The sequence below is a fragment of the Sorex araneus genome, chromosome 2 (assembly GCF_027595985.1).
Source record: "Sorex araneus isolate mSorAra2 chromosome 2, mSorAra2.pri, whole genome shotgun sequence".
In the NCBI taxonomy this organism is placed as follows: Eukaryota; Metazoa; Chordata; class Mammalia; order Eulipotyphla; family Soricidae; genus Sorex; species Sorex araneus.
The window spans coordinates 245496812-245510631 of NC_073303.1; the positions used below are offsets into that span (position 1 = coordinate 245496812).

The following is a 13820-nucleotide window of genomic DNA, read 5'->3' on the forward strand; positions in this document are numbered from 1 at the left end:
CTTAAAGTAGATAAAAGAGAAAACATGATAACCTCTCTGTATCTCTATTGGAAACCCTAATGCCCCAAAGTAGAGAGAGAGTATGGAGAATATTGTCTGCCATCGAGGCAGGGAGAGGGTAGGAAAGTTGGGGGATACTGTGCAGATTGGTGGTGGGGAATGTGCACTGGTGGAGGAATGTGTGTTTGATCATTGCATGAATGCAACAAACACGAAAGCTTGTAACTGCATCTGTCGGTGATTCAATAAAATAAAATAAATAAAATTAGAAGAGAATATAAAAGGACTTCAGTTTGCAATGCAAGCTGAAAGTCTTTTGTCACCACATTGTGGGGACTGCAAATATTGTGGCAAGGGAAATCGGCCACCAGGGTCAGGGGCAAATTGTCAAAAACTCCAAAGAATTTTAAAAAAAGAAAATCTGGGTGAGGCAGCCCTCATAGGTGAGGACTTTGCTATGTGTGCTTATGTTTCCACCTGCTCTGTGCTCTGGGTACCATATATGATGCAAGTGATTGAACCAGGTTGAGCACATGTCATGATTATAAAACGGGACCCCATGAGTGACAACCAGGTGTTCCTAGAAATGACTGGGAGGAAATGTTTTTCCCTTGTTCAGTGTGCCTGTGGACACATTGTGATGCTAAAACCCAAGATTTGTCAGACTTCCTAGTAATTTAACCTTGAATAAGGTGGTTTTCCATTACCAATCTCTACAAAAAAAGTTTTGCGTACACTATGGCCAGTTCACAACTCCTTTTCTGGAAAAGAAAATGCTAAAAGGGGGAAAATACTTAGTTGTGATCAATGCATGCCTCACACTTGTAGGCAAGAGTTAAAAATTTTCTGGGGGGAGGGAGAAAATTCAATAAAATATTATAAATTGGGAACCTTATACTTCACCCCCAATAAAATAGGGGTGAAGTATAATAAAATAAATAAATATAATAAAATAAATAAATAAAATATCATAAATAGGGAAGCCTATACTTCACCCCAGTGAACAAACACTCTTTTATGTGGTCACCCATCTTCTGTATTCATTTATTAATTTTATTTATGTAGTTATTTATGTTATATTGGGACTTAGGGGCCATGCTTGCCTGTTCTCATGGCACTTTCTGGCTCTGTGATCAGGAGTGACTCCCCGTGGTGTTCAGGAGAATATATACAGAGTTGGGGATGGAAACCAGGAATAGTGGGATGCAAGACAAGTAGCCTTAATTCTACTGTCTCTTCGACCCTTCATATTTTAATGAGTATATTAATAGAAGATTTTCCTTGTTACACAGCATGTGATTCAAAGTTCTGCTTTATTACATGTAAGATTCATCTGACGCTATTATTAAAATGTTTGTCATCAAGTTTCTTTACTCATGAAAGACTGCAAACTTGCCTTGCTCATCACTTTCCAGTGACACTCCTTGGCATTCTGAAGACAGATCAGACTGACACAGGAGAATGTGAATCTCTGACCTTGACATATGATGTCTACACACCAGGAAGTGCAATGTCTGGGAATGTTGCCCATCAAAGGGAAAATGAAGTGGGGCTGGAGTGATAGCACACCGGGTAGAGCATTTGCCTTGCACGTGGCGGACCCAGGTTCGAATCCCAGCATCCCATATGGTCCCCTGAGCACCGCCAGGGGTAATTCCTGAGTGCATGAGCCAGGAGTGACCCCTGTGCATTGCCGGGTATGACCCAAAAACGAAAAAAAAAAAAAGGGAAAATGAAGTTACTTTACACAGGCTTACACCGGTTTCTTTTTTGTCAAGTCTCACACCTCCAAATTAACATAGTAGAATCAATGTACATTAGGAATAAATTGTTTTTCCTTGGAAATTAAGATTTGTTTTTTGGCTTATTAATTTATTGAGTTAAAATGAGTTTACAAATGTGTGAATGCTGTATGTCTTGACAAATGTTACAAAATCAGGATCACCAGGAATGTGGCAATAATCCTCCACCACCTACAATGGCTAAGAGCCTTCCCTAAGGATAAAGAATTCCAAAGTCATCTTGATACAAGTGGATGTTAAGGGGGAGGGCAGCTAGGAGAGAGAGGGGACCACTATGGCAAAGGTAGTTGGATATGATCACCTGGATAAGAAGTGAGTGCAGAAAGCAGGCTAAGGAACAAACATAATAATCTTACAGTGCCTTTATTGCAAATTACAATGCCAATAAAAAAAGAGAGAGAGCAGAGACAAAGAAAGAAGAAAAGCGCCTGCCAGAGAGGTAGGCTAAGGGGAGGGAGGCAGGAGGAAACTGGGGACATTGGGTGGAAAATGTACACTGGCGAAGGGATGGGTGATCAAACATTGTATGACTGAAACGCAGTCATAAGCAACTCTCTAACTGTATATCTCATAGTAATTCAGTAATATAAATATATACATGTACATATACATGTATATGTACATGTATGTAGGGGTATAAAATAATACATATACCAACATAATTATTTTTTGAAATATATGCATCTAAGTCAAGGACTAAAGTTAATTAAAATGCAATTTAATGCAAAAAATAAGAAACTCACATTATAACATAAAAAATACTGTTCCAAAATCTTCTATATAGGTCACAAGAAGATGGTAAATTCCAAATATTTTAGGTTCATTTGGGAATACATTAGAAGGACAGGTACATGTTAAAAGTCTTTCATACTAAAGAAAGCAGAGAACAGAAGATCAAATAAAATTATGGGCAGTGACAGCAAGAAATACATGAAGCAAGTCTCATTGAATAGGGAGCAAAAATATCACACTTGTCTGGCTGTCAAGAAGTGAGTGTTGAAATAAGGGAACCAATTTCTTTCCTAGGAATCATGTCCTATCGTTGTTTTCTTCCCAATAAGATTCTCCAGAGCCCTTTTGATGTCTTTGTTCCGGAGACTGTAGATGAAGGGGTTCAGCATGGGGGTGACCACTGTATACATCACCGAGGCGATGGCACTCGACTGGGAGTTCCGGGTCACAGCAGAGCTCAGGTACACACTTAGTGAAGTAAAGTAGAATAAGCAGACCACAGAAAGGTGAGATGCACATGTGTTAAAGGCTTTATACTTCCCCTGAGCTGAGGAGATTCGACGGATGGAAGAAACAATCTTACAGTAAGAATAAATGATCCCAGTGAAGGCACCTCCGCCCAGCAGCAATGCTGCCGCATACATGACCACATCATTGACGAAGGTGTCTGAGCAGGCAAGGTGGATCACTTGGTTTAATTCACAGAAAAAATGGGGGATCTCCACATCTGTGCAGAAGGACAGCCACAGCACGGTCAAACTTTCCACCAGAGAATCCAGAACGCTAACACACCAGCACAGCAGAAGCAGCAGCCCACAGACCCAGGGGTTCATGATGACCGTGTAGTGCAGGGGGTGGCAGATGGCCACAAAGCGGTCATAGGCCATCACAGCTAGGAGACAATTGTCCATCACACCTAACAGGAGGAAAAAGTACATCTGAGTGATGCAGCCTTCATAGCTGATGGCCTTGCTGTGCATCTGGATATTCACCAGCATCTTGGGGACGGTGGTGGAGGTGAAGCAGATGTCCACGAAGGACAGGTTGGACAGGAAGAAGTACATGGGCGTGTGGAGGTGGGGGTCTGAGCTGACGGCCAGGATGATGAGCAGGTTCCCCAGCACGGTGATCAGGTACATGGACAGGAAAAGCACAAAGATGAGGGGCTGCAGCCCTGGATCCTCAGAAAATCCCAGGAGGAGAAATTCTGTGATTCCTGTAAGGTTCTCAGCGTCCATGTGGTGGAAGGCCCTAGAAGGATTGAGCAGAACCTCATGATGATTTCTCAAGTTATTTCTATATTTTTATTTGGTCTGAGGCAGTACAGAGTTACAAACCACATGTTTATGGCCACAGCATGACTACTAGAGACATAATTTATTTTATTCATATATATTTTTTTCACTTTTTGGGTCATGCCTGGCAATTCTCAGTGGTTACTTCTGGCTCTGCACTGAGGAATTACTCCTGGTCGTGATCAGGGTACAGTATGGGATCCCGGGACCAAACCGGGGAGGGTCGTGTGCAAGGCAAATGCCCTACCCACTGTACTTTGGTCCAACCCCGAGATATAATTTATATAGGATTTGAATTACTGACATGTGCAGCCAAGAGGTTAATTTTAGGACATTATGACAGCACCGTGTATCTATCCCCATTGTATAGGTACAGGTACCTATTCCCTTGGGCACCTCTGTACATGATTTTGTCCATGTTTCAGCCTGTTCCCAAGACAATGTTGATCATAGCATGTTTACAGCAATTTCTTAGGCATTTGGATAACACAAAGCAAATTCAGACCATATTTCAGGTACTACCCAGGACATACTTGTGGAATGCCGGTAAATTCTCTGGAGAGAGGAGTTGCGGTTGTTATGTTCCAAATTTGCTTTAAATTATTATAATAATGTTATTTGTTATCATCTTCTATAATATCACATAATTAAGGACAGCAACATACCCATGGTTAATAGTTGAGGAAAACATCATCCATGCACTCTTGGGTCCAGAATAATCAGAGCGGCCCTGTGCTGACTGTCTACACCTGGGATTTATGGCAAATATTTGTGTTGAGAGGTTTGGGGAAAATGTTTCCCTGACCGTAAGCTCTGTGAAGAGACAACTGTTTCCCTTGTAAGGGAGAGCTGGCTGTAACTGTATTTTGTCTTCTTTGTTTTCTGTGCCACACCTGTGATGCTCAGGGGTTACTCCTGACTCTGAATGCAGGACTTACTCCTGGTGGGTTTGGGGGACACTATGGGATATTGGGGCTCAAACCTGGGTTGGCCACACACAAGGCAAACACCCTACCCACTGTGGTGTGGCTGTCACTGCACACCCATTTCTGGATGTATGTCTGCAAACCATATCTACTTTTAAATATAAGTTAAAAAATGTAGTTAATTTTGCATGATTTGGACTCTAGTTTTAGAGCATATATGCAGCCTTGGTCTTTGAATCCTTTGTGGAATGGGTTAGAGTCCCATGGCCCATGGCAATATCTGGGCCCGTGATGATGAACTAAGCTGATTTCTGACTCTTCTTCTGTGTCCTGGCTCTCTCATTGAGTGCTGATAAACTCAGACATGACACAGTGAAAAAGGGAATGCTTTAAAGAGAAACTAGACACCGAGGTTGACTCAACTGGTATTTAGGTGAGACCAGCCATTGGTGACACTGGAGCAGAAATCAGAAAGTGTGGTATGAGCAGGCTGCTATTTGCAAAAAAAGATAAATAAATAAAGTGTTTTGGAGGCAGAACTTCTGGGGTCAATGCTTGGAGGGAAAAACATGTTTTAGGAAATTTGAAGAAGAGCAGAGAAGGAGGGCTGCAGCTGCCCTGCCCCGTGCCCTGTGCGTCCCGTCTCCCGATCCCGCTCTCTACCTGCGACCTGCCTACCCAGGTACCGTCACTGACTCTGGGCTACGCCCTCCCGTCCCCCGCTTCCCGCCGAACGGGGTTCTGGACAGCCTGCAGCTGCCCCGCCCCGTGCCCTGCACGTCCCGTTTCCAGATCCCGCTCTCTCTAACTGCGGCCTGCCTACCCAGGTACCGTCACGGACTCTCGGCCACGCCCTCCCGTCCCCCGCTTCCTGCCGAACGGGGTCCGGGACAGACTGCAGCTGCCCCGCCCCGTGTCCTGCGCATCCTGCCTGGCTCTCTAACAGGAAGACACTGGGGGTGTGGCCTGTATCTTAGGGGGCGTGGTCTCAAAGTGGGCGTGGCCTCCTGTTGGCGGTTATCCTTTATTACCTCAGCATAATAGTTACTGTGTATTTCTTTGAAAATCACTTTAGCCATCTCAAACACTCATGCAAAATATCCATTAGCTTAGTTTCACACTATAAAAGCTGTCAGTGAATAAGGAATTTTAGCATAAGCAGAAATGCTCCTTTCCTCAGCAAGAAGGAACAAGAATAGATAATTACAAAGTTCCAACTCTATACTTCCGTAACAACATGAAGAAGCAGCGAAAATCCCCTCCACGAAGAGAGGGAGAAGAAAAAATTCCAGAAACATCATCAGGGGCTACTCACATCTACGACCTCTCAGATAAACAATTCAGAGAGGAAATCTGGAGGAGAGTCGACCTATTACAAGCAACATGGAACAGACATCCAATAAGTTACGGGACGAGATGAATGAAGCACTGGAATGGTCTACCAAGAAAATACAGGAAGAAATGAGAACAGAAATCTCAAACCTACGAACGGAAGTCACACAAATAAAGGAATTGGTAGACAAATTAAAAATCTCACTAGATGCCCTCAACCTTAGAATGACTACAGCTGAAGACAGAATCAGTGACCTGGAAGATGAGCTGCAGAAAGCATATAGACAACAACAAATCATGGCCAAAGACCTCAAAATGGCTATAGAGCGAATCAGAGCCCTGGGGGATGACTTCAAGAGAAACAACATAAGAATCATTGGAGTACCAGAACCACAGGGAAGTAACCCCAATGAATAAAACAGTCAAAGACATCATTGCTAAGAAATTCCCAGAGCTGGAGAAGGCAGGCATCCAGATACAAGGAGTCCGAAGAGTACCAGCAAAAAGAGACCCGAATAAAAAGACTCCAAGGCATATCATAGTCAGAATGACGGATGCTATGGATAGAGACACAATTCTGCAAGTAGCAAGGTCAAAGAAGAAAATCACATACAAAGGAGCACCCCTCAGATTTACAGCAGACCTCTCAGAGGAAACCCTCCGAGCCCGAAGACAATGGTGGGACATAGTGAAAAAACTCAACGAAATGAATGCCTCACCAAGAATACTTTATCCGGCTAAACTCTCACTCAAACTCGAAGGAACCAAACACTATTTCTCAGATAAACAACAGCTCAGGAACTTCATAGACTCAAAACCAAACTTGAAAGAAGGTCTAAAGGGGCTACTGTAAGACAAGGTGGAGCCCCATAAAAAACAACAGATACCACAGAAATATGACACAAAATCCTATCACAATAATCTCTCTCAATGTCAACGGCCTAAATGCACCCATCAAGAGACACAGAGTGGCAAAATGGATCCGGAAATTAAACCCAATATTCTGCTGCCCGCAAGAAACACACCTGAACAAACAGAGTAAACATAGACTCAAAGTCAAAGGATGGAAAACAATCCTGCAAGCAAACAGCTCCCTTAAAAAAGCTGGAGTGGCCATCCTAATATCTGACAACATAGATTTCAGGTTGAAAAAGATTAAAAGGGATAGCGAAGGTCATTTTCTGTTTATCAAGGGATATGTACAAAAGGAAGAAATCACACTCTTAAACATATATGCACCTAATGAGCGACCAGCTAAATATTTAAAACAACTCCTAACAGACTTCAAAGAGGACATCACTAACAGCACAATAGTAGTCGGAGACTTCAATACGGCCTTATCGCCTCTAGATAGATCGACAAGAACAAAACTCAAGGAAACACTGACTCTGAAAGAAGAAATTGAAGAGAGAGGCCTAACAGACCTATACAGGGCCTTAACCCCAAAAAGAAAGAATACACATTCTTTTCCAGTGCACATGGAACATTTTCTAAAATAGACCATGTACTGGGCCCCAGAACATACCTCAATAGAATCGGAAAAATAGAAATTGTATCAACCATCTTTTCAACCACAATGCGCTAAAGACAGAAGCTAACCACTCATCAACACCAACACGGAGAACCAAATCAAACACCTGGAAATTAAACAATTCAATGTTGAACAATGAGTGGGTCAGGAAGGAAATCAAGGAATAAATCAAAAGATACTTAGAAACAAATGAGAATGAAGACACGAGCTACCAAATCCTATGGGACGCAGCTAAAGCCGTGTTAAGGGGAAAATTTATAGCTCCCCAAGCATTCCTCAGGAAGGAAGAAAGGGCCCACATAGATAGCTTGACTTCACGACTCAAGACCTTAGAAAAGGACCAGAAAAAGGAACCCAAACCAAACCGAAGGAAAGAAATATTAAAAATTAGAGCAGAAATTAACGACATTGAAACCAAAAAAACAATCCGAAAGATCAATGAAACAAAGAGCTGGTTCTTCGAGAAAATAAATAAAATTGATAAACCGCTAACAAGACTCACAAAGAAAGAAAGAGAGAGAGCCCTAATAAATCGAATCAGAAATGAAAAGGGGGACATCATGACAGAAACCAGTGAGATACAAAAGATCATTAGAGACTACTTTGAAGGCCTATACGCCACAAAACAGGATAACCTAAAATAAATGGATGAATTCCTGGACTCCTACAAACTCCCAAGACTAAACAAAGAAGACTTGGAATACCTGAATAGACCCATCAATGTTAAGGAAATTGAAACTGTAATCAAACATCTCCCCAAAAACAAAAGCCCAGGCCCAGATGGTTTCACCTGTGAATTCTTCCAAACATTTCAGGAAGACCTATTGCCAGTTCTCCTCAAACTTTTCCAGGAAATTGAAAAAAAAGGAACTCTCTCAAACAGTTTCTATGAAGCATACATCTCCCTAATACCAAAAGCAAACAAAGACACTAAGAAAGAAAGATTACACTAAGAAAGAAAATTACAGACCAATATCCCTGATGAACACCGATGAGAAGATTCTCAACAAAATATTAGCAAATAGGATCCAACAACTCATCAAAAAGATCATACATCATGACCAAGTGGGATTCATTCCGGGGATGCAAGGATGGTTTAACATTCGGAAATCAATCAACATAATCCATCATATCAACAAAAGTAAAGATAAAAACCATATGATCATATCAGTAGATGCAGAGAAAGCATTTGACAAGGTCCAACATACTTTCATGATGAAAACCCTCACCAAAATAGGGTTTGGAGGAACTTTCCTCAAGATAGTCGAAGCCATTTACCACAAGCCTACAGCAAGCATTATCCTCAATGGGGAAAAACTAAGGGCCTTTCCTCTAAGATCAGGTACAAGACAAGGATGCCCGCTCTCACCACTTCTCTTCAATATAGTACTGGAAGTACTTGCGATAGCTATTAGACAAGAAAAAGAGATTAAGGGCATCCAGATAGGAAAGGAAGAAATCAAACTCTCACTATTTACAGACGATATGATACTATATCTAGAGAAGCCTAAAGCCTCTACTAAGAAACTCTTAGAAACAATAGACTTATACAGTAACGTTGCAGGTTACAAAATCAATACCCAAAAATCCTCGGCCTTCCTATACACAAACAATAAGGCAGAGGAAAGGGACATGATAAAAGCAATCCCATTCACAATCGTACCCCAGAAAATCAAGTACCTCAGAATCAGCTTAACCAAGGAAGTAAAAGACCTTTTCAAAGAAAACTATAAAACGCTACTCGATGAAATAAAAGAGGACATGAGGAAATGGAAACATATACCCTGCTCGTGGATAGGGAGAATCAATGTTGTCAAAATGGCAATACTCCCCAAAGCATTATACAGATTCAACGCAATCCCTATAAGGATACCCATGACATTCTTCAAAGAAATGGATCAAGCAATCCTAAAATTCATATGGAACAACAAACGCCCACGGATAGCTAAAACAATTCTTGGGAAAAAGACGATGGGAGGCATCACCCTCCCCAACCTCAAACTTTACTACAAAGCAGTAACAATTAAAACAGCATGGTACTGGAACAAAGGCAGAGCCGTAGACCAATGGAACAGGGTGGAATATCCCTACACACAACCCCGAATGTATGATCATCTAATCTTTGATAAGGGAGCAAGAGATGTGAAGTGGAGCAAGGAAAGTCTCTTCAACAAATGGTGCTGGCACAACTGGACAACCACATGCAAAAAAATGGGCTTAGACCTTGACCTGACACCATGCACAAAAGTCAGATCAAAATGGATTAAAGACCTCAACATTCGACCACAAACCATAAGGTACATTGAAGACAAGGTCGGCGAAACCCTCCACGATATTGAAGATAAAGGTATCTTCAAAGGTGACACGGAACTAAGCAATCTAATAAAAACAGAGATCAACAAATGGGACTACATTAAACTACAAAGCTTCTGCACCGCAAAAGATACAGTGACCAGAATACAAAGACTATCCACAGAATGGGAAAGGATATTTACACAATACCCATCAGATAAGGGGTTGATATCAATGGTATATAAAGCACTGGTTGAACTCTACAAGAAGAAAACATCCAACCCCATTAAAAAATGGGGCGAAGAAATGAACAGAAACTTTACCAAGGAAGAAATGCGAATGGTCAAAAGGCACATGAAAAAGTGCTCTACATCACTAATCATCAGAGAGATGCAGATCAAAACAACCACGAGATACCACCTCACACCACAGAGACTAGCACACATCCAAAAGAACAAAAGCAACCGCTGTTGGAGAGGATGTGGGGAGAAAGGGACCCTTCTACACTGCTGGTGGGAATGCCCACTGGTTCAGCCCTTCTGGAAAACAATATGGACGATTCTCAAAAAACTAGAGGTTGAGCTCCCATTTGACCCAGCAATACCACTGCTGGGAATATATCCCAGAGATGCAAAAAAGTATAATCGAAACAACATCTGCACATGTATGTTCATTGCAGCACTGTTTACAATAGCCAGAATCTGGAAAAAACCCGAATGCCCTAGAACGGATGACTGGTTGAGGAAACTTTGGTACATCTATACAATGGAATACTATGCAGCTGTTAGAAAAAAGGAGGTCATGAATTTTGTATTTAAGTGGATCGGCATGAAAAGTTTCATGCTGAGTGAAATGAGTCAGAAAGAGAGAGACAGACATAGAAAGATTGCACTCATCTATGGCATATAGAATAACAGAGTGGGAGACTAACACCCAAGAATCGTAGAAATAAGTACCAGGAGGTTGACTCCATGGCTTGGAGACTGACCTCACATTCTGGGGAAAGGGCAACTCAGAGAAGGGATCACCAACTATAATGTAGTTGAAGGCCATGCAGGGGAAGGTAGTTGTGGGCTGAATGAGGGCTAGAGAATGAGCACAGTGGCCACTCAACACCTTTATTGCAAACCTCAACAGCTAATTAGAGAGAGAGAACAGAAGGGGATGCCCTGCCACAGTGGCAGGGTGGGGTGGGGGGAGATGGGATTGGGGAGGGTGGGAGGGATGCTGGGTTTACTGGTGGTGGAGAATGGGCACTGGTGAAGGGATGGGGTCCCAAACTTTGTATGAGGGAAGCATAAGCACAAAAGTGTATAAATCTATAACTGTACCCTCACGGTGATTCACTAATTAAAAATAAATAAATTAAAAATAAAGAGCAGAGAAGGAGGGAGCACAATAGGGAAGGCATAAGGGAATGTTCCAGAAAGCACATAGTCTCTGCAGCATTTTCAAGGAGAGGAAGACACTTTCCCACATCTGGCTCCTCTTCAGCAATATTAATTTTGTTGTGAAAAAGTATCTCATGATTCCTGACTGTTGCCTGTTGATTGCTTTCCTGTCTCTGCAATGCAAGAGTCGTCTTGCCAGAGACAGGAACCCAGTTCCCTGCTATGGGGAAGGTTCCTAGTCATGTATTTGTGTCTCTTTATGCTCACCCACATATTTGATACACACACAAAATACGTGTCAACTCATTCTGAAATTACACTCAAATCATGTCTTAAAATAAACTGCAGTGAACAAGATGTAGTGACCATTGAAAACTACCCACGACCAGATATAAGTCTGAATGGTGTCCACATGACCAAGTGCAGGTGAGCTTTGATCAAAGAGGAATGGTTTCCAGCTGATTGCCAAGGCCATGCAACTTTTAGGAATATCCTTAATCCCAAAAGGCCCAAAGAAAGTTAAGAATGATCAGAGGTATTGTAGTCGAAGGCCATGTGGGGGAAGGGAGTTGCGGGCTGAATGAGGGCTAGAGACTGAGCACAGCCGCCACTCAACACCTTTATTGCAAACCACAACAGCTAATTAGAGAGAGAAAACAGAAGGGAATGCCTTGCCACAGTGGCAGGGTGGGGTGGGGGGGGAGATGGGATTGGGGAGGGTGGGAGGGACACTGGGTTTACGGGTGGTGGAGAATGGGCACTGGTGAAGGGATGGGTTCCCAAACTTTGTATGAGGGAAGTATAAGCACAAAAGTGTATAAATCTGTAACTGTACCCTCACGGTGATTCTCTAATTAAAAATAAATAAATTAAAAAAAAAAAGAATGATCAGAGGTGTGGAAACATATAGAAAACATAAGTGAAGGATGATTGCTCTGGAACACGTATGTGTGTGAACATTTGTCTTCAAGAATTTCTATATAAAAAATATATATAGTAGTTTGGACTGGAGTGATAGCATAGTGGGGAGGGTGTTTGCCTTGCACGCGGCCGACCCAGGTTATATTCCCAGCATCCCATATCGTCCCCTGAGCACCACCAGGTGTAATTCCTGAGTGAAGAGCCAGGAGTAACCCCTTTGTATCACCGGTTGTGACCCAAATAGCAAATATATATATACACATATATATATATAGTAGAAAAATAATAACCATGGTTAGGGAAAAGAGTGGCTAGAAAGACTGGTCAATGGACAGAACTAACCACAAGTGAGTGTGGGGCTGAGGGTAGGTAAGATAGAGAAGAGACCACTATGACAGTAACAGCTGGGAATAATCAAGTGGGGCAAGAGTTGAGGGTTTAAAGTAGGGAAGGGATATTCTGGATAACCGTTCAGCATCAATATTGCAAATCACAGTGCCAAAAAGAGGAGAGAGTGAGAGGTGGAGAGGGAGGGAGAAAAGCACTTGCCATAGAGTAGGCAGTGGGTGAGGGTAGGGGGTGATGGCAGAGAACCTGGGGACACTGGTGCTGGGAAATGTACATTGGTGGAGGGACAGGTGTGGGAACACTCTATGACCAAAATCCAATCAGGAACAGCTTTGTAAATAAATAAAATTGGAGGGGAAAGAATTTCTATATGAAGGCTTTGAAAGTGACAGATCAATTCCTTTGGTTACATAATACACATACATAGAAAAGGAGTCATAATTGACTTTGAAAATTAATATAGTACACATCTTTCTTCTCTTTTTTGTCTTTTTCTGTCACACCGAGCAATGTAAAGGAGTTACTCCTGGCTCTGAACTCAGGATTTATGCCTGGCAGTGCTCTGAGGACCATATGGGATGCTGGGAATCTAACCCAGATCATCCAAGGCAAGGCAAACAGAAGTAGGAAGGAGCAGGATCCAAGAGGGAGATGAGAGGACCAGGGAAGATGAAGATCCAAAGGAGAATCAGAAGAGAATGGAGATGAGATTGGAATAAAATGCAGTTGATAACAACCAGCTTGGTCCTCGTTCTCTCCTTCGACGGCCCATTGCCATCAGCCACCCCGGGGTGGGGAAAGTGGCACGAGGCCCCTGATTGCAGGCTGCGAGAGAGCCACAGCACCATTTCATATTTTATTTTTTGAATACACAGGTCACTACCTGCCGCCCATGGACAACACCATATTCATCCACTTCAATTAATTACAAAGATCTTTGGCCATTTGTTCTATTTTACCAGAAGAATTTTAAATCAAATGCATTCTTTGCCATTTTTCCTCTATTCGTCTCATTGCATTGCCAAGGCTGAACCCTCTGTTTCTTATTCATTAATCACTTACCTTCTGCTGGGGCCGGAGCGATAGCACAGCGGGTAGGGCGTTTGCCTTGCACGCGGCCGACCCGGGTTCGATCCCCAGCATCCCATATGCTCCCCCAAGCACCGCCAGGAGTAGTTCCTGAGTGCAAAGCCAGGAGTAACCCCTGAGCATCGCTGGGTGTGACCCAAAAAAGCAAAAAAAAAACAAAC

At 42.5% G+C, this 13820-nt stretch overlaps 1 protein-coding gene across 1 annotated transcript; it reads right to left on the reverse strand.

Moving 5' to 3' along the window:
* Window positions 1-2824: 2824 nt before the first annotated feature.
* On the reverse strand, window positions 2825-3772 carry LOC101554947 (olfactory receptor 7A17-like). Its single transcript, XM_004614984.2, has one exon. The coding sequence runs from the start codon at window positions 3770-3772 to the stop codon at window positions 2825-2827; it is 948 nt and encodes a 315-aa protein (XP_004615041.2).
* Between the last annotated feature and the right edge of the window lie 10048 nt (window positions 3773-13820).